Below are 19,457 nucleotides of genomic sequence, written 5' to 3' on the forward strand. Positions count from 1 at the left end.
CTGGACCTAAAAATAGCAATAGCCTTTCAACCGTGAGGCTTTGCATGAAAATGCTATTGCTCAACTTCTGGTCTTAACACTTGTCACTTCGCTCGGCCAATCCAGAGCTTTGCTAATGAAGCTTTTCCCCTTTACTGCAGCAGTGCTGCCATATATAATTAGTTCCTCTAAGCCATGGCAACAAGGGTTGGGTAGGGATTACCTGGATCAGTTCATCAAGCTCGGTTGCATTCACGCAGGAATGCTGAGATACAAACGTCTGCTTCTGAATCACGATGGTGGTTCTCTGGGAGGTCTCATAAGGCTGCTCCAGGGCTTTAAATACCGTTGCTCCAATTATTAAATACACGACTACCACCAGGAATATTGTTGAGACTGTCTTCCATTTCATAACATTGATAGCCGAATCACTTTCCTCCCGTGAAGAGAGCACGGTAGGCTTGGTGGAAAAGGATAGTCTCGGTTTGGAGTTCTGAGTGGCCGATTTGGGATCCAGCAAGTCAGGTGCCGCCACTGGCAAAACAGAAAAGGGAAGTTACTTTTTACAGCACCACTTGGATATCAGCAACTGAACTTCTTGCCAAGGTCGCTTCTAACTGGAATCCTTAAACTGTTGAATCTTCCCTTTAAATCGCATGGCTCCTCACAACAAACCCGCTGTTCTGAGAAGTGTGATCCATTATACATGCACACACACATCTGCAATGTTTTCTATATGCATCTGTTCCCTCGTGATATTCAACCATTTCCAAACTGCAGATTTCCCCTACACTCTTGCATTTCATTACATTACTGTAAGGGGGTATTTTGCTGCAGAGATTCTTTACACTCGCTGCTCTCTCAAGCACTGCTAAGCAGCTTTCCAGCTGTGCTCTACTTTGGCATTACAGAAGTAGCAGAAACATACAAATCCTTCTTTCCCCCTTCTATTTTGTCCTGTGTGCAGACAAATTCTCTCTTGAGAACACGATCACATCCAAACTCCCCAGACACGACCATAAAAACAATACATTGTGCACCATATCAGCCTTGAAGTGTTAATTGCGTATCAATTACACCTCTCAGAACATAACAGTAAACCATATGTGTACTTACTGGAAAAGTCACCCATATTTTAGAGCGTGCATTTTAATTTACTTCAAATAATGCTTTAGTTAAACATTTATACATTTATTTAAATATTTATGCATTTAAAAAAGTATTTTGTTGACATAAAATAATTTCCTAACCCCACCGGGTTAGGAAAAGAGCCAGCTGAGTGTGTTGTCAAGTACCTCTGTAATCCATGTGACTACCAGCAACTCTATGGGCACTAAAAACAAACCCACCACATCAAGCACAGGTAAAGGTCTCCTGTGGGAAGATGGCCCCAGCAGCTGACCGCACAGGCTATATTTAAAGTGCTTATATTTAAGAGCTTTGAAACACAAGTACATTTTGAACGGCCGCCACTATGCTCCCAGCATGGGAAAAGCCCACATCTACATTGAGGGAAGACTCCCTCAGGACACGGCCCCAGCACGGGTGGCGGTGGTGCGTGGCTCCTGAACACCCTCGGGCTCCGGCCTCCAGCCCGAGCCCATGGGGGTCCCTGCACAACCCACGGTCACGCCTCCCGCTGCCCCACTGTGCACCCCCCTCCCCTCGCCCCACACCTTAGCAGGGGACCCCCCTCCCCTCTCTCTGCCCCTCCGAGCTAACACACACGGTGACGGGGGACGCGACGCTTCCCGGCCGCGGCCGCTCCCCGCTTCCCCCTCCACCGGAGCAGCGCCGACCCGCCCGGTGGCGAACAAAGGAGCGGGCACCGGGCACCGCCGCTCCGCTGCTCCCGAGCAGCGGCCGCTCCGAGGCGCCGGGTGATGCCCCGAGCCGCGGCCGACGGGGATGCTCCGCGTCGGGGCGCGGTGCGGAGCCGGGATGGGAAGGGAAAGCAGCCAGGCGAGGTACAAAGGGGCCCGGGCCGCCGCGGCGGTGCGGGGAGCATCCCGGGGTCCCCCCTCCCCGCGCAGGGGCGCATGCAGCATCCGCAGGACTGGGAGCGGGGAAGCACGCCATTGTGCTCGTACTCACTTCTTATTTACCGACCCGGTGCCCTCTCCTCGCTCCACGGGCAGGCATTTTTTCAGGGCTTGGGTAGATACAGTTAGAGCAAATTAAAAAAAGAATAAAATCTATAAAAACCATAAAAAATACGAAAGGAAGAAGAGGCAGGAAGGAGCTGACCTAGGGGAAGAGGCTGATGGATGGGTCTGGAGGAGAGGGAGCGGCAGGGCGGGCTCGCTGGCAGCGCGGATCCCGCCGGCTCCCCCCGGCCCCGGGGTGTGCGAGGTGCCTTACGGAGCGCATCGCGCATCGCACATCGTGTGCGGGGTGTGTGTGTGTGTGAGCGTGAGGCAGCGTGTGTGAGGCAGCCTGTGTGAGCGAGAGGCAGTGTGTCCGTGCAGGCAGTGTGTAAACGTGAGGCAATGTGTCCCTGCGTGCTCCGGCGCTCAGAGCGTGCGGAGCAGCCCGAACCCGGCGATGCCTTTTGTGGGGTGCCGGGCAGCCGGGTTCCCCCCCACCCCCGCCGACCTCCCCAAGCCCCTCCGCCCGTCCGCGCCCCCCACCGGCAGCGGGGGCAGCTCCGCGCCCCGGCCGGGCAGCGGGCAGATGCTGCAGGGGAGCGGGGAAGAAGATGGAGGCGGCGGGGAGGCAGTGCGGTACCTGCGGAGACCGGGGTCTGGCCTCGGGAAACGAGCGAGGATTGAGGCTGGAGGGAGGAGAAGGCACCGGCCGTCCCTCCGCCGAGGCAGGACCTGCCGGCGGTGCCCCACAAGCGGCAGCCTCGCCGGTCCTCCGTGAACTTTGGGACGGGAGGAAGTGTCACGGCGGCGGCAGCAGGAGCGGGGGGACGAGCGGCCCTGGCTCCCTCCTTGCCGGCCTGGCCTGATTTTTAACCCGTGTGGGCTGCAGCCCGGTGCTTTAACACAAGGAGTTAACTAGGTGGGAACTGGGAGTCAGGGATGGTAGCTGCTCTCCTATCGCACGCACCGCCGGCGTCCCGCCTCCTTCCATTTTAGTCTGATAGATGCATCAGAAATGCTGCTTCAGCTGTGGTTTCTGCCACTAAAAAGTCTGAAATTGCTCTTGCTATCTCTGCCACGATTTCCTGGTCACCTGTCACTTGTGACACTATCGGTTGTTCACATCCAGGTGATGAACGTCTACACTCACCCAAGACAGAAGAGGATCTGCCAAGAGAATCCCAAACCTGGTCCCACAACCACTTCGTAAAGTCTCTTCGAACACGTTACCAAATTACTGCCTATAACAAATGGGTGCAGGGCACAAGCATTTAAAGCTGAGGATTTAACTGTAAAATGGCCAAAGTTAGTCATACATTGGGGTTCTTAATGGGCTGTAATCATGCTTAAACCAGCAGCACCATCAGCAAACACTTCAGAAGTCACTTATTTTAACGCTTCTCCGCATCAGTGTGACATAACACAAATGAGTGTAATTTAGACTTCCTTAGGAGTCCAATTTCAACCGCACCAATCAGGCCAGTATTCCCCAGTGCATTCACCTATCTCCAGGGGTGCAGCAGAGGGCAGGGAGCTGCCTTTGCTATTTCAGGTTGAGCTCACTGCTCCCCATCACCACCAACCAACAAAGAAGCTGTCGAGTTAGAAGAGCTGTTGGGCCCAATCCAACTAAACCTTTGCATGTAGACCTTCAGTCATACAGTCCACTTTACCAATGTAGTCCCAGTCCTGAAACAACACAGGAGTGGAATGCCCACTCCTGCCTACTGATATTCCCTTGCACACAGGATTCCCAAAGGTGAGAAATATTAATGTGTTTTTCTTTTTTATTCCAATAAAAAAATCACCTTTTCCCCTTTCTCCTGACAATATTTAACTGTTATCCTATGGGAAAACAGGCACGAACATTTTCCTCCATGCTGACCTGTGTCTGTATAAAATACTGTGGAAAATTGTACTACATGCCTTTCTTTAGCAATCTAAATATTTGGAACAAGATTTTTGTTTTTACTTGAGTGGAGGAATTATTATTAAAAGCTGAAAAAGGGTCAGACTTACTGCCTGCAATTTTAAATCAGTGGGAAGCTTCCCAAGAGCTTCAGGAGGGTTTGGACCAGCCCTTAAATGTAGGTATTCCACCCAACAGGCAGAAAGCATGCTGAGATCCACTCCAGGAACGACTGCATTGGTGCCTTCCCTTTAATAGCTGAAGAGCTGTCTCTGTGAAAGTAATTATTTCCATTAATTATCTAGTAAATATCTCCAATGTCTACTTTCACTTGGCTGGTATTTTCCACCTATTGTCATACTAGATGCAATCCTCAGCTGGAGTTAACCGCTTACATAAATTGGACTAGAGCTGTGCTTTCTCACTTCTATCAGAGATACACACTCCACATACAGCAGACACCTTTAATGACAGACACCTTCAAATCCAGCAGGAAAGCCAGTGCTGTGCAACAAAAACGATTGTGTATAGCAGCTCCTATATTCTGGAGACCTTCTATAGCCCCAGCATTTGTTCTATGGAGTCATGCCCTATAATACGTTCATTGCAATGTACACCACACATTGCTTGAATAGTGTGTGTAACCATGCCCTCGGATTTGGAACAGACCAGTTTGATGCATCAGGCCTGAGCTTTACTAAACAAACACACTCAAATGCAGTGTGTCACTGACAAAACATACCACCAACCAACATGGATGAGAGTAAGCAGTAAAAGAGGCTGCAACACAGAGCTCCAGCCTTGCAAGCAAATGGGCTTGCTGCTGGGCCAAAGAGATTAAAAAGGAAAGAAAAAAGGCCTGTAAGGTTAAGTACATGCAGGTTTGTGTATTTCATGCTAATATGAGAAAGACTTACAAAGTACAAGACTGTCAAATGCTGTCTAAAACTGTATTGGCATGAGTTTGGGATGGCCACATTACTCCCAGACGGTGGGTGCTGGAAGCTGCTCAACTCTTTGAAATGTTAAAAGTAGCCTCCACCAAGAGAGCCAGGCATGCAGCATGCAGAGGAAGTCAGAGTTGCATGATAAACATAGCAATCACATATTCATACAAATAACAGCTGTAGATGATCTAAACATAGCTTCAATAGGACAGGAGCACACTTGTAAGGAAATAGTTATTCCAGAAAACAGCACCCTTGTAAGACCAACTTAAAAAGGGTCCACAAAAAATGCCCTTGGTGCTATCACTTTCTTTTCCTTTTCCCAACTGCAGGAGCAGTCCCTTGGAAGGCCACAAAGAGCACTTGCTTTGTGCTGGAGCAAAGGGCTCCTGCTAAATGCCTACTTCTGGGTGCAGTAAATGCTCTTCTCCTTTAACTAGCTGCACAATAGGAGGTACCACAGGCTCCAGCCTTCTTCACTCCTTTTAGCTGCCAAGGATTTCTACATTCCCAAAGGACTGTTATGGAAGGCTTCCAGTGAGGGTATTCATATGGGCACCTATTGAATTTGCCACAGGGGATGTGCACCTTGGATCAAACAATGCATCACTACAGGCTTCAGGTCTTGCTGTGGACACAGCACCTTTCCCTCTAAAGTAAACGACACTTCCTCATGATGTGAGTGTGGGAAACCTCTGCCTCTCTTCAGAATGGGCCAAACCATGCACCCAGTTACAGTCAAGGATAATTCTTTACTACTGCTAAGTTCTATTACAACAGAGCTCAGCCGAAATACTACCAGACTTATTTAGTAAGTTAATTTTAAGGCTCATTTTACTCATTCAATGGGACTTACAAATTACTTGTCTCTTGACTTCTCTGGAGACATTAAAAGATCTCTGTCAGTTCTTTATGGATAATTATGATATTAAGGCCATGCCATGTTACTATATTCTGCCATTAAACCATTAGTCATATCCTGCTATGGGAATTTACACTAAGCGAGAAATGGCATACACTCTGCTTCTCCTTTGAGAAGACAGACCATGTGCTTTGCAGGCAGCAAGGACACAGGGTGGTCGCCGTGACCATGCTGAGACTGTGCTCTCCCAGTCCACCACCAGCATCAGGAAGGCAAAGAGAAGGCAAGAGACAGGAGACACAGAAAGTGATACTCAGCCCTCACCTGCCCCTGAAAATAGTAAAGTCATCAAGCAGTCCAATTTAAAATGATGTGACCACTTCTAGTTCATGTTTTCAAATGAGTTAAGCATATGTGCTGCAGCTAGAATATGTATAAATGAGTTTTACCCCACTAGCAAGCTATTACTGCCTCTGTCTTCCAGTGTGACGAATTATTTGTTCATCAGAAAAGCCATTGTTCCTCACCTCATCAATTACCAGAAAACATGTTTACATGTGCCCATCTATTTTCATACAGCTCAGCTGTCAGATTTAATTAGGTTCTAATTCTTTCCATCACTAGGAATTCTTATCTATTTATCCACGTGCAGCCAAGTGGGAAGTTGTTTTAGAACCCATAAAGTATTTGGTGTTGTAATTAATATTGTGAATGTGTATTTTTCTTTACTGGCTTGCAGATCTCTCAGTGGGTTTCCTCCCTGCCTGTGTCATGTTACTGGACCTAATGGGATTTATCTGTTACATGTTCTGCCACTGTTTTTTCATATTTGCTTTTCACAAATGTGTTATGCTTGGCCAGCTTCAGAGGCAGCAATTATAACCAACTTTTCAATGCCTTTCTCATCAATGCTAAATGTGAATTGCCATATGTCACCTTTATTATGGATTATTCATGCATAGGAAAAACATACTACTACTATGAATTACTGATCTCCTCGAGGGAAAGCTAGTGGTGCTGTGGGATGATTACAAAGTGGTTTTCTGTCATCATCAAAATGTTCTTCAAAACTGGTGGTTTGTAATTTGTGTTTCATTATTGCTGGTTGTGGTCTCTTCAAAGCAGGAGACAGACAATGGGAATATCTAGATTCTATATCTGGCTGTCCACACACCCGTTAGTACCAATCATGCAACTGTCCTCATAGATTTTCATGGTGCTGCTGGATGACTTATGGGGTGGAAACCTGATCTCAGTATTGTCTTTGCAGACTGGGAAAAAGCATGGTGCATTTGGAAAGAAAAAGATTGTGCATGAGACTGCACACACCAGGGCTGACAAGAGAATGGCCAGAGTTCATGCTGCTGCTAAAGGTAGTTTTCCTTGAGTAAGGAAACTCAACTGCTTGTAAACTATGTCTTGAGGAGCTGAGGATTTGATTTTTATATTTGGAAAGTACTACATCCACATTTGAGGGAACTCTGGAAATAGTGAAACAGACGTATGGCACAACAATCTGTAAATAAAATAAACTACAGAGGACACTGGAAATCACCTAAAATAGCATTCCTGCTATTCCTGGAGAGTAATCCACAAATACAATTTGGAAGAAACTAAACAAACCGGACAAAGACAAGAGAAAATAGCCCAGGCAATACTAAATCAGTATCATGCAGGGATAATGAAAGAACTTGCTAGCAGAAATAAAGCATACAAATGAGGACATGAAAAAGGAGAACATCAAGTATCATCTCTGGTTTAAAGCCACTAGGCTTGCTCTACATGGCAGTAGCCATAAAAGAAAATGCAATGAAATCTATGAATTCTTTTCAAATGTATACAGAAGATTCCATTTCTCCATTTTCTGGCAGTCTTTGCATATTTAGCTACATCTGGAAAAGATGCTACAGATTTTTTTACAGAAAGACATCATTTGGTAGTCTATTATTATTATTGTTATTATTATATAGCTTGTTCTAAAGCTTTTTGCTGTGATAAAGAAACCACTAGTGCTATGCAGGCAGAAAGCTTGGTGACCAGAGCCCAGGTGCTTGGGCAGCAAGAAGCACAAACTGCTACCACTTAGATGCATGGTGCATTGGCACCACTCAGCACTTCCAACTTTGAACACTCTCCCCTCTGTTTCCTTTGAAGTGTAGACCTTGAAGCTCTGGGCTTGGTGGTTTAATCTTGGGCTGGCACCTATGGATGGTGTTGGCAGGAGAACAGGCTACAGGTTTATACCCATCTTTTCAGCCTTAAAGTATCTGCTAATCTATATTTACATTTTTGCTAGAAATAAAGTCTTTCGGTTGTGTTGTGCCACTGATGCTAAGCATGCAAGGAAACAGAGCCACTGTTTGGCAGTTTCCTGGTGTATTTTCAGTTGTTAGAGGGAACAGTAAAATCTGGTCTCTGGCTCCAAGGACAATGGAGCTGCAAAACATAGGGGAAGATTGGCCCACACTTTCTTCATTGTACAGCAAATAAAAACATACCTCAGATGGAAATACCACAGGCACTAAATAGAACCAGACACCCTTAGGACAGCGACTGATGAGAAAGTTACTTTATACGACCCCTTTACATAAAACAGCTAAAATCATTAGAGGGAAATTTCCATGGCACTTTAGCAGCCTGGACATGAAGGTTTCCTATTTCTAAAATCCTCCACAACTTCGTATTTTTATAATCACTTGCCAAAAAAGATCACTTGCCCCAGCACATAAATGTGCAAAGTGAGATTATATAAAGTTATTATGTGAGTATAAAAGGTATTCTTCAATAAAAATGATTATTTTTCTAAATGACTTATATTGGCAACACATACAGCATCATCCCTGTGACGATTTATGTCAACTTTCTGTGGGGTTTTTTGTTAAAAATGGGAGTATACCGATTTAAGAAGCAGGATTGCCAAAAAAAGTTAATTTAAAAGCCATAAAGAAACCAATTCCTGAAATTATTGCTTTCTGAGCTTTTCATGTTCTCTCTCCTAACAACTTCACATATTAAGGGGATTACTTCAGGCTTTATCCAGCGAGAGTATGTCAATGGAAGAAATGCAACAAAAGCAGTGAGTAAGGAAGCCTCAGGCTAAACATTTATACCAGATTCTTGGGGGGGTCATTGGCAATTCCTTTATTTTAGAGGGAAGATCTGATACATTTTCTCAGTCATAAGAAATGGCCTCCAATATTTGGGAAAGTCAGCTAGAATCACAATACTAATAAAGTAGACTTGTGGAGAAAATATCCCTTGTTCCTAACTTACAGGGTCCTGCATCCTGCTAGCAAATACACAGAAAATCCAGATGTGGTGGATTTGGGATATACCTGTATGCCACAGCAGAGCCCCACAAAAGGAGCCATTTGGGAATTAGAAGCAAATACACTAAGTACATCCATGGCGTGTATGTGTTGCCTCCAGTTCTGGAATTACCTCTATGTCAGCTACTTTGGATTTTCCTTTATTATAGTGCAGGGGACAGACATGGTATCAGACTTGGACAGAGGCACCTGTATGCAAAACTGGGATTCCCAAACCACTGTTTCTTTACATTTCTGGGTGGCTCTATTCACCACTGGTGATTTTTAGCAAGCTTTGTGCTTCTGGACACAAACACACTTCCTACCATGCTGCTCAGCACTAATGGCATTCTTATACCCCATTGATCCAGAAACTAAGCCTTTCTTACTTATCTCCTCAGGGGGGTTTAGTTGGTTTTTCTGGAAGTCTAGCAGAATAAAATCCATGCAAAAAGTAGAGATGGTTACCACTTGCTTTTAAAACAAATAAAACTCTCCACCAGATTTTATGCAACATATTGCATAAAATGATTGGAAGACTCTCTCAGGATGAAGAGAAAAACGACTCTATGTCTTCTGCATAAGGGAATTTAACTCCACATCTTTCACCTTCCTGGAGAAACCTGTCACTTGGACTGCCCCCAGTTCCAGCAAGACACGCATAGAAATCACTGATCCTAATACATTACTTGAGCTCAAGTGTCTGAGTGCCTGTGTCTGAGTCTGGTCTCTAGCAAATACTACTGAGCTGTAACTTTTGCTCTCACATATTGTGTAAAATAAGGTTTACACTTCAGTGTTATAAATAGTAATATATTTAGAGGGGTGCTTAGAAAGGTTAACCTCCCTTGCCATCAGCAGAAAGAGTTTTACTGGAAACAGGTAAATGATCTGTTTATGCCCAGAGCAAGCACTGAGCTTGTTTTTCCTCCCTATTGCATAAAAGGTTTCTTCAGAGTCAGTTAGCTGCTGACTTCCAGCTGAGCCCACACTATCACAGAAGGGCACTCCAAAGGCATCTTTATATTGCAAAGACTAACCTGTGGCAGCAGGATGCAGGAGAACTGGATCCCAGCATCAGAGGGCAGTAGCAATTACTTTGGAAGTTATTTTGGTTGAAGTGCCTACTAGCTACATGAGAAAGACAAATCACCTTGAAGCCTAACTAGAATGAGACATATCTACACCATGTTTTGTTGTTTCATTTCTCATCCCTCTCTCAAGGTATATTTCTTTTTATTATTATGGTTGAACCTTAACTTCTTAGTATAATAATTTCACTTTTGACTGAAAGCTAGTTAGAGCAAAGATGGACTTGGGTATGACTGACAAACCTTAAGCAGCCATCTCCTCACTGCATGGCAAATCCTTCAGTGTATGTCAGGGGATTCTTACAGCCCCAAGCAGCCCAAGTGTCTCATCTATCTTGTAAAATTGAGCCTGCTTACTGAAAAAACAGGTAAGAGATTGGTCCCCCACTATCAATGTTAATCAGAACCTACTCAGCAGACATAAGGGCAATATGCAGCTGGCATGAGATTTGAGGGACCTCCCTACATTTATGACAGTCCCATAATCCAGGAGGTATTAAAGAGCTCTAATGTCATCCCAGTTTTTCCTGTAGAATTCAGGATTCATGAGGTGGGTAAAGGATGGAGGGAGAAAGAAAACATTCCTTTCTTTTGTGATTATGTATTTGCTTGGAGGAGGAAGACACGAGTTCCTGCTCCAAGGACTGTTTATGCATTTTAACCAATGAAAGCTTCAATGAAAATTCCAAGTACAGAAACAAATTACATCTGATTACTCTACAGATATTTATCACTAATAGTCATCATCAATCTTAGTCAGAAAAGGGTACACTGACAACACCTCCCTTCAAATTCTTTCCCAAGTTCAATTGTTTGGCATGCAAGAAGACAAACCATCAAGGATGCTGCAACACGCAGCAAATTCCTGCTAACTCACTTCAAACAGAGTAATTAACAGAACTAATCAATTTGAACTGAATGAGATCAAAGAAATCTCCCATCAGTTGACTGTTTAGAATAACTGAAGGAAGATTAATTTCTATTCTAGTGTTCTCTTGATCCCAATAGGTTGTTGATGACAGAAGAGTAGAAAGAAAGCTTTTTATCATCAATCACTTTCATTATTACTCGAACACCCGCTGTGTACAAGGATACACACATTCCTCTATATTTAGACAAGAAAGCAACCTGTCAATAACTGCTGACCTATTAGCCGTTCAAAATGACCACTTAGGGAAGAGTATATGCACAGTAGATGCTGTCTAGAATATTCAACAGAAAGCTATATATGGAAAAACACAACTTATATTTAAAGTATCAAACCCACGTTTCTCTTAAAGTAAATAACATTAAAGTGATATATATTAGTGATGAACTAACAGCAATGCATCCTTCAATATACCACATTTTACATAGGTACACATCTGTATTGTCCACACACTGCATTTGTACACTAGCTGTTAAGTTCTAATTATTACTATAATACTAAAAACATATTGATATATCATAAGGAGTTTATAATACTAAAATAAATATTAGTAGTTTAATTAACTTGTTTATACACTTGTATAATGCAACAAAGCTAGAGCTATCACTTAACTGAACAGACTACTGGCATTGAGATGGGTGACTTTCTGACCTGCAGCATGGACTCCCTATCTTACTGTAAGCATTCTCTGGACCCCTTACTACAGACATACTGACATACAAGATGCTGCAGCAGTAAAGTCTGGAACTGTATTTTCCTTAGACTCATACTAATTTAATGCTATTGAATGTATAAAGTCAAGCTAGAGGCTGGAGGGTCACCAGTTTATGAAAGCAATTACATGGTCTAGCTGCCTGCAGTAAGAGAGGACAAGGGTGAGTGACTTGGTGTTTCTTCCACTCCAGATTCCCATCTTGTCAGTTACCATGTATTGATGTGATCTTGCTAACTTAGATGATACCACTGTAAATAAAGTCAGCCCAGCTTTGGTCATTATCTCTTGTGATTTCACCTTGGCTGTTATGGGCTTTGGGCTTAGTCAAGACTGTTTTAAGAGTCACTATGCTCTGCAGTGGTGCATCTAGCTTTAGCAAACCACAACAGATGTAGACCAAAGTTAAAGCCTGAGTTATAACATACGGTTAGAGCCTGATCTCCTTGTATAACATATGGGGAAAGCCAGTCACCCATGAGAGGAACTCGCAGCAGCCTTCCAGGAGTTCCTATCAACCAGCCTCAGGGCAATACTACAGGAAAAGAAGAGTACTAAACCTTGTCAAGCACTGGGATTTAAGTCTCTCAAGGGAGGATCCATCTGCACTTCAGATTCCAGATGTTGTTTGGTGAGCTTCTTAAAGTACTTGACAAGGATGGAATAAAAAGGGAGAAGAGATGGAGGAAAGGGAGAGAGCAAAGAGGCAAAAGGCACTACCCAGTTGAATTCAGTAGCTGAAGCATCCACTCAGGAGACAGGAGAGGAGATCTGGTCCCACATTTTCTACCTCCCAAAGAATGCTTTAACCAGCAAGCCATTGGGTAGTGTATTCTTAATCCCCAAGTATTTAGCTGCTTATAATTTCAGCAATAAAGCATTTACTATTGGCACCCATGTCCTAACAGGCCAAAAACTGAACACTTTTATTCCCTTTTTACGCATATGTTATTCAGGAAAATTCCCATCGACTTCAAAGGAAGCCTGAAAACTTACAGGCACTCAGTTCCCACATTATCTATGGCTATGTCTGTATTTATGTTCCCATGCATGGCTTAGCATGCCCCAGGGTCCTGCTCCACAGTGTTCAGACCAACGCCCGGCTACAACATGCCGTGGCTCATGCTCAGGTTCTGGGCTTCAGCTTTCCTTGGCATGGGAACTGGGTCTGAGAGGTGAGGGGACAAGGGATCAGCACATGCCTGGGTCTTGCCCCAGTACAGCAGTGGCATTCAGCCTGCATCTGCTTCTGTGCCTAGAGAATGGGAAGGACTCAGACATAGCATGACCAGAAGTAGTCAACCTGCTTAAGGAGTTTCTATGGGTGTTCAGCAGAGGACAACTCTCAGAAAATGCCAAGTGCAGGAAAGCACAAAAGGCAAACACCAAAAGAATTGTACCTGAAAAAAAACTGTATGCAGCTTGGGTTTGGATAAAGTGGAACTACCGCAGGAACCCACTTACCATCATAATCAAAATCAACATATGACCCAAGCCAAAACACAGTCCACCGTTAATTTAGAATGCCAATTGTTTAAAGGGGCTTATTTCTTTAGTCCTTACCATAAATTTTCTCTCTAGTACTAGCCTTCTAAGTGTAGCTAGGTAAGCCGTGTGTATCAGCCTCATTACAACAGTATATATATGCTAAACAGTATGAAGTGTTCTTTACTTCATTAATTCTTTGAAGTGGAAAAGTGCTGCCATGTCCATTTTTATCAAAGCGGCTCAGAAAACAGTGACTCGACAACACTGCAGAGGGAGATCTCTGTGGACAAGGAGGTTTTAACAGGCTGTGGTTTAGCTCTCTGTGTACTCAATTGTAAATGTGCACTGAGAGAACTGGGCCATTTTCCTCCTTTGTAATGGACATTTGCTTCTCAGATTTCCAAAATATATAATGGGTATCATGATCATGGATAGAAAGGCTCTTTCCTCATGAATGTGAGCTTAACAACTTCTGATCTTCCTGCTACCTTTTCCTTGCTGTTCTCTTACAACTTAGTGACTGTTTCAATCTTATTTTCTTTGTGAAATTTGCCTTCTAATATTTTTCTTTGCTGTCTATATCTTACATTAGTTTGGGTTTCTTAAAATCTGTTTTTCTTTCTACCTCCGAGTGCTTCTGGCCTTCTACTTTATACATTCTCCCCGTGAGATGAAGTACCACATGCCTTTCCAGCTCCTGTTTCCCTCAACAATACATTAAATTCTGTTTTCAAGAGACTGCTTTGCAATTGTATTTAGTTAGTTCACAGCTATTATTGAACTGAGTTTGTCACTGCACAACCTGGGCTTTTTCATTTGTAATCAAATTGACTTCAGATTTCATATTGACCCAGCTATCAATATTCAATTTATAAGCAACAATTCCATTCTTGTTCAAGGGGACATTTCAGTCATCTGAAATAGCACTCCATGTGAGCAATTTCCACAGAACAATCTTCTTTGTTGTGCAGAATACTTACCTTTAATTTCCTTGTAGGTACAGCTTCCCACAGATAGTTTTGTTTCTGGCCAGAATAGTAGCTCTATCAAAGACCAGGCATTGTTTAGTTCCCATTTTTTCCTTCAAGTGAAAACTTTCACATTACTTCTTGCAAATTCATGAGAACTGAACTGTTGATGTTGTTTTACTTGGTGAATCCATTTTGTCTTTAAGTAAGACTTGTTTGTCAGCCCAATCTACAGCACCATCACATCTTTACTTTCTACAACTTGCATTCTTATCCAGAAGTCTTCTGCAGCCTGGCAAACTAATACAGCTGCTTCCAAACATAAGGCAGATTCTCATAAGATGCTTTTCTCTGTTTTGGGCTATCTTCTGCAATAGGATCTCAAAAATAGGATCCCACCAACAGGGAAAAACAAATGGTCTGGGGTTTGTGGGGTTTTTTACAAATATTACAGATTTTTCTCTTTGAGGCACTTCACAGGCAATTAATCCTCTCAGAATTTCATACTTTCAAAGAGTGTGACTTGACTTTTTTAGTGCAACCTGGTAATTAGACTGCTCTACTTTAATTGTAGGTTATTAAATAATATCCACTGCCTCTGGCCTGAGGTTACTGGGAAAAAAAGAGTAGTTCACTTGTGCCCACCTTTCTCTTTAGAAACTTTTCCTTTTGAAGAGGCAAACTTCTCCTTTAATCCCTCTGTCTGATGCATTTCTTGAGAAGCAATAGCTGTAGTCCTCAGCTGCTATTCCAAGTCCTTCAAACCTCCCATTTTATCCTACTTTCCTGACACAGAATGCCTGCTTCTTCCTCTGTGTCTTGTCCAGATACCATAGGGTGCTCTTGGTGGTAATTAATGCAAGTGCCCAGGTTGGATCTTGTAACTGTGATAAATCTTTTTAATTGTAATGGGTAAGCTGACAAACATATATCACGTATATGTAATTCTGGAGCTTATGAAGGAAGGAAGCTAATGCTTTTCCTCTTCCTTTTGCAGCTGATCTGTTCTGGTTCAAAGGAACACATTGCATACAGAATATTATACTTCTCCCTAAGGTTATTCAGAGTCTAATTATGCTTAAACCCCTCCTTCAACCTGAGTCAAAAATCAGCTTTGTGGCCATAGGAAGGAATCTCTTATGAACAGTAGGTCTCCCATAAGTGAATGGGGAGAGTTAGCACTTTCTGAAAGCAACCAAATGTGGCCAGCCCCTGCAGAAAGCTACCAAACATCACACAATTGGGGGTATTAATTCTTTCAGACCCACCTACAAACTGCATGTGGGCACCTAACAACTACCTATGTGGTCCAGTGTGTTCTGATTCCTTATCCTGTTGTTATCACCAAATGAATACATGGAAGTGCCACACAATAAACTGGGCCCTTACAGTCTGTTTTAACTGAATTTATCAGAAGTCCTTAAATTTGGTGGTTAAGCCCACCATCTTCTCTGTATTGATTATCTTTGCTAGTATCAACAACACATAAGAGGCGGCATTTGGCCAGCTAGAGTGCTGCATGACAACCCACTGGCCCCAGTCAAACATCAGTGGGAAAAGGGCACTTAGTTGTAGTCATTGGTACTCCACAAAAAACAGCCCAATGAGGCAGGAAAGACTTCTAGATGGATTGTGTTAGAGAAAACCGGGAGAGCTCCCATCACTTATTCTGGCAAAATGGACGCTAGGAAGACATCTGATTGCAATGTGTAGCTCAGTGAAAAAGAGTTTTTTTTTGCTGATGGACCATGTTGGCACAAACCCAAAACCATACTGGGAATGAATTTTGGCTGGAAATCACAAAAAGCATGAGAAGAGCCAGCTTCTCTCACCAGGGAGGATGAGAACAAAAACCTAGCATTGTAAAATAGAGGCTGGTCAATTTAGGAAGAAGAGTTATCTGACAAGCTGCCTGCAAAAACAGGAGGTTTGTCTCAGGGGCTTGGTGCAGTGGAGAGATGGTCAACCTTCCTGAACCCATAAGCCACATTCTCCAGACTTCACAGAGCCACACAGACTTCAGAGAGCTGTGGGGAGAGTGGATGGTTCAGCAAGTCCCAGATCGTTTACTGTTCCCTTGTGGATTTGGGCTGGATGGCCTCTGCATCCCAGACAAAGTCATGCCCATTGGCTCATGTCTCCCAGCAGCCTCCAAACCAGTGCAGCCACTCCCACATGAGCACTGTAACCCAGTATGGGAGTTCGTTTGGCATGCAGCTCAAAAAGCCCAAGACTTCAATCCCAAAATGTCTCAATCACACACACTGAGATGTAACTCTCTTCCAACCTACATCTCTGTCTTCCAACCTACAAGGCTGTCCCTTTTCCACACTAAGGAGAAGAAAAATCATCTTGAAGAATGTCTTTAAGAATAGATCCTGTTTTTTGAAGAACTTGTTCTCTGATCTCTATTTTTAGCACTAAGAACCACAGTGAAAGCTGAACATTTTTATGCTAAATTAGCATCATCAGGGTGAAACATTGTACTGATAACTTGAGATTTGAGACTTAAGAGGCAATAGCGGTGCCCTGGACTGTGTGTTCTTCCAAAGCCTCAACACAGCAAGTAAGTGTCAAAGCCAAGGATATATGCCATTTATTAACAGAAGATGAAGCTATTGCTGAGTTAAGAAGTAGCCTCAAGTTACTAGGATAATTAAAAATTGTGATTAAATAGTAAGATGAATGAAAAAAATTAAATTGTGAGCAAAGTGCCAAGTAAATAATTTAAAGAGAGATTTAAAAAGAGTGGGAACACCTCTTGTCTGCTTTTTCTGCTTCTTCATATCACTAACCCTTTTTTACCCTCTCTAAAATAATCCTCATGTTCTTCTCTGCTATTTGCATAGGTTAGCAAGGTTACTCTCCCCTACAATATACTGCTGCTTATAACACGTGTTTGGAAATTGCAGAAGAGTCTTTGCTTGTTTCCATGTGAAATAGGAAAAAATATGCTAGTGAATAGGAGGACATCCCTTTCTGCAGCAGTCACAGGGAACAAAATATGTGTTTATGTATAGAGCTAGGAAAGCAAATCAGAGCAGTGGGCATGGGCTGACTGTGGGTTGTTTGGTTATCTAAATGTTTTCCTTTCAGGATATTTCCGTCTCCATTTTCTGTGCTGTTAAGAGCTGTTCTTCTTACTTTGGGTAAATAAAAGCCTTTCCTTGGTTCATCTAAAGTGTGTCATTGCCTGATATGACTTATTTGTTGCTGAGGAGGATCTAAGAAGCCAAGTAATTGCTGAAGCTGAACTAAGAAGTCGGTGTGTGCAGTGACTGCACAGGTAGTCAGAAGCTGGATCTTCCCACGCATGCTTCTCTTCACATGCCATCTTCCACACACTGTGAGAATGAATGCTTTGGTTGCTTGCTTGCTTGCTTTGGGGGAGCTAAGTGAAAGACCCTCACACATCCTGCAAAAGCAACCAAACTGTACGTCAGGACCCTCACCTGGAATAGGGAAGAGTCAAGAGTATTAATATGCTTAATCCAGCACCTTAACTAGCCTGGCAGAAACAAGTAGTTGCACTATTGTGTCCATGGTGGAGCTGAAATGCAGGTTCCCATGGGAAGTTTCAGTTAGACTGGTGCTTTCCTGTGTGCAAAGGGTTTTTTCCTGGAGAACTGGCTTCTGTCATGAAAGACATTTTATTAGACCTCAAAAACATTTCTCACCATCTCTCTTTCATGGTAGCCTTGTCCTTGTTGTGCCAGATGTGTGTCCTTTTTGTGCCAGATGTGCATTCCTGCTGCCTAGTTCTGTCTGCCACCAACCTGGATGAAGCCATTAGTCTTTCATAAGCATTCTACATCCCTATTACTATATATGCTATCTACAATGATGCAAATAGACACCTGTAGCTACAGTGTGTAATTGCACAAAAGCTGTGCATGGCTAAGGCACTATGCAGTGTTGAACGAACTCAGTAAAAGCACACTTCCAATCCCATAATTTTTCCCATAGATTATGGGAAACAGAGCTCTGATGCACACTTAAATGCTAGTTGCAAACAAAAGGTGTACAGTATCCAATGGATCAGTGAATACATTTTGAAAAGCCTTTTCAAAAGGACAATGGGGAGTTCAGTATTGAAGACAGTAGACTTCACCGCATTCTTAACTCTGGGAACTGCCAACCTGTGCCAAAAACAACCCTCTGCTTAAGACCTGATGACTTTCTGTCTAGAGATCTGTCATAGAGCCTGCCATAAAGCACCCTCTCAAGTCAGATAGCTGGAGACATCCACAGTTCTATCACTCTCCTGTTACAGTCCTGTCTCCCCACAGCTTTAAATATACTTGATTTTATGTGAAGATGTTCTCTGCCCACAGCTAAACCCAGAATTTCTGCAGTGTTTGTTACCAGAAATACCAGATATTTCTGCAAAGCCAAACCCCATGTTTCCTGGATATTGCTGCATTTTTCTTTCCTGTCATTGCATTTCTGTTGAGACATTTTATGTCCACCAGTTTTCAATTTGATCTTTTTAGTCACCTTACTCCATGGCTCTGCACTTGTGTTAAGTATGTTGGCATTGTGAAGATATTCTGTTGCTTGTACAAGGGCTCAGTTCTCTATGAAAGCAATAGGATCTGTAACTTAAGAGCAAACTTCTGCAGAGAACTTCCTTCCTCATCTATGTGCCTTGTTTTTACCACACAGTAGTAGTCTGGGTGAGCTCTTCTCAATGGTGGTATCAGCTTCTGCTGGTAATTCTCTCTATTGAATAGAAACTTAAAGTAGATTCTTGAATAGGAGTATCCCAGCCTCCTTACAGTCTGTACAAAGATAGGATTAATGGAATTAAGTGTATAAATGAAATGTATATTTTGCAAGGTCAGTAACATATGGTTTCTTCTATCTGAGGATTTTAATCATGCTAAAACAGTTTCTTCTCCCTATATTCCTAAGGGATAGGCCTTTCAGATGGACTCTTATATGTTGTATATCTTTTAAGAATACCAAAAGTATACCATTGCTATCAATTCCTTGTTCACTAAATTAATCTTTTCTTTGCCTTAGTTAAAGGTATAGATTATATATGAGCTTCTTTTGGACATTTTAATAGAAGGCTGTATTTATGTAGCAAGAGAACCAAGACTCTTGAGGTAGCTTTAAGTAGCTAAAGATTCCCTGAATGCTTGCTACAGAGGCAAATGGCCACACAGTCCACAT

The 19,457-nt window shown here is 43.0% G+C and overlaps 2 protein-coding genes across 2 annotated transcripts in view; one reads left to right on the forward strand and one right to left on the reverse strand.

Moving 5' to 3' along the window:
* Positions 1 to 19,457, reverse strand: part of KCNK2 (potassium two pore domain channel subfamily K member 2) — a 99,806-nt gene that overhangs the window by 72,457 nt on the left and 7,892 nt on the right. Inside the window, exon 2 of the mRNA XM_005143876.3 lies at positions 203 to 513. Within this exon, the coding sequence (XP_005143933.1) occupies positions 203 to 391 (189 nt within the window). The 5' untranslated portion in view covers positions 392 to 513. The remainder of the gene's footprint in view (positions 1 to 202; positions 514 to 19,457) is intronic.
* The window catches only part of LOC106023333 (spermatogenesis-associated protein 7 homolog), a 98,821-nt gene continuing 84,092 nt past the window's right edge, over positions 4,729 to 19,457 (forward strand). The window contains exon 1 of the mRNA XM_034060790.1: positions 4,729 to 4,738. Coding sequence (XP_033916681.1) covers positions 4,729 to 4,738 — 10 coding nt within the window. The remainder of the gene's footprint in view (positions 4,739 to 19,457) is intronic.

This window comes from Melopsittacus undulatus, chromosome 3, assembly GCF_012275295.1.
Source record: "Melopsittacus undulatus isolate bMelUnd1 chromosome 3, bMelUnd1.mat.Z, whole genome shotgun sequence".
In the NCBI taxonomy this organism is placed as follows: domain Eukaryota; kingdom Metazoa; phylum Chordata; class Aves; order Psittaciformes; family Psittaculidae; genus Melopsittacus; species Melopsittacus undulatus.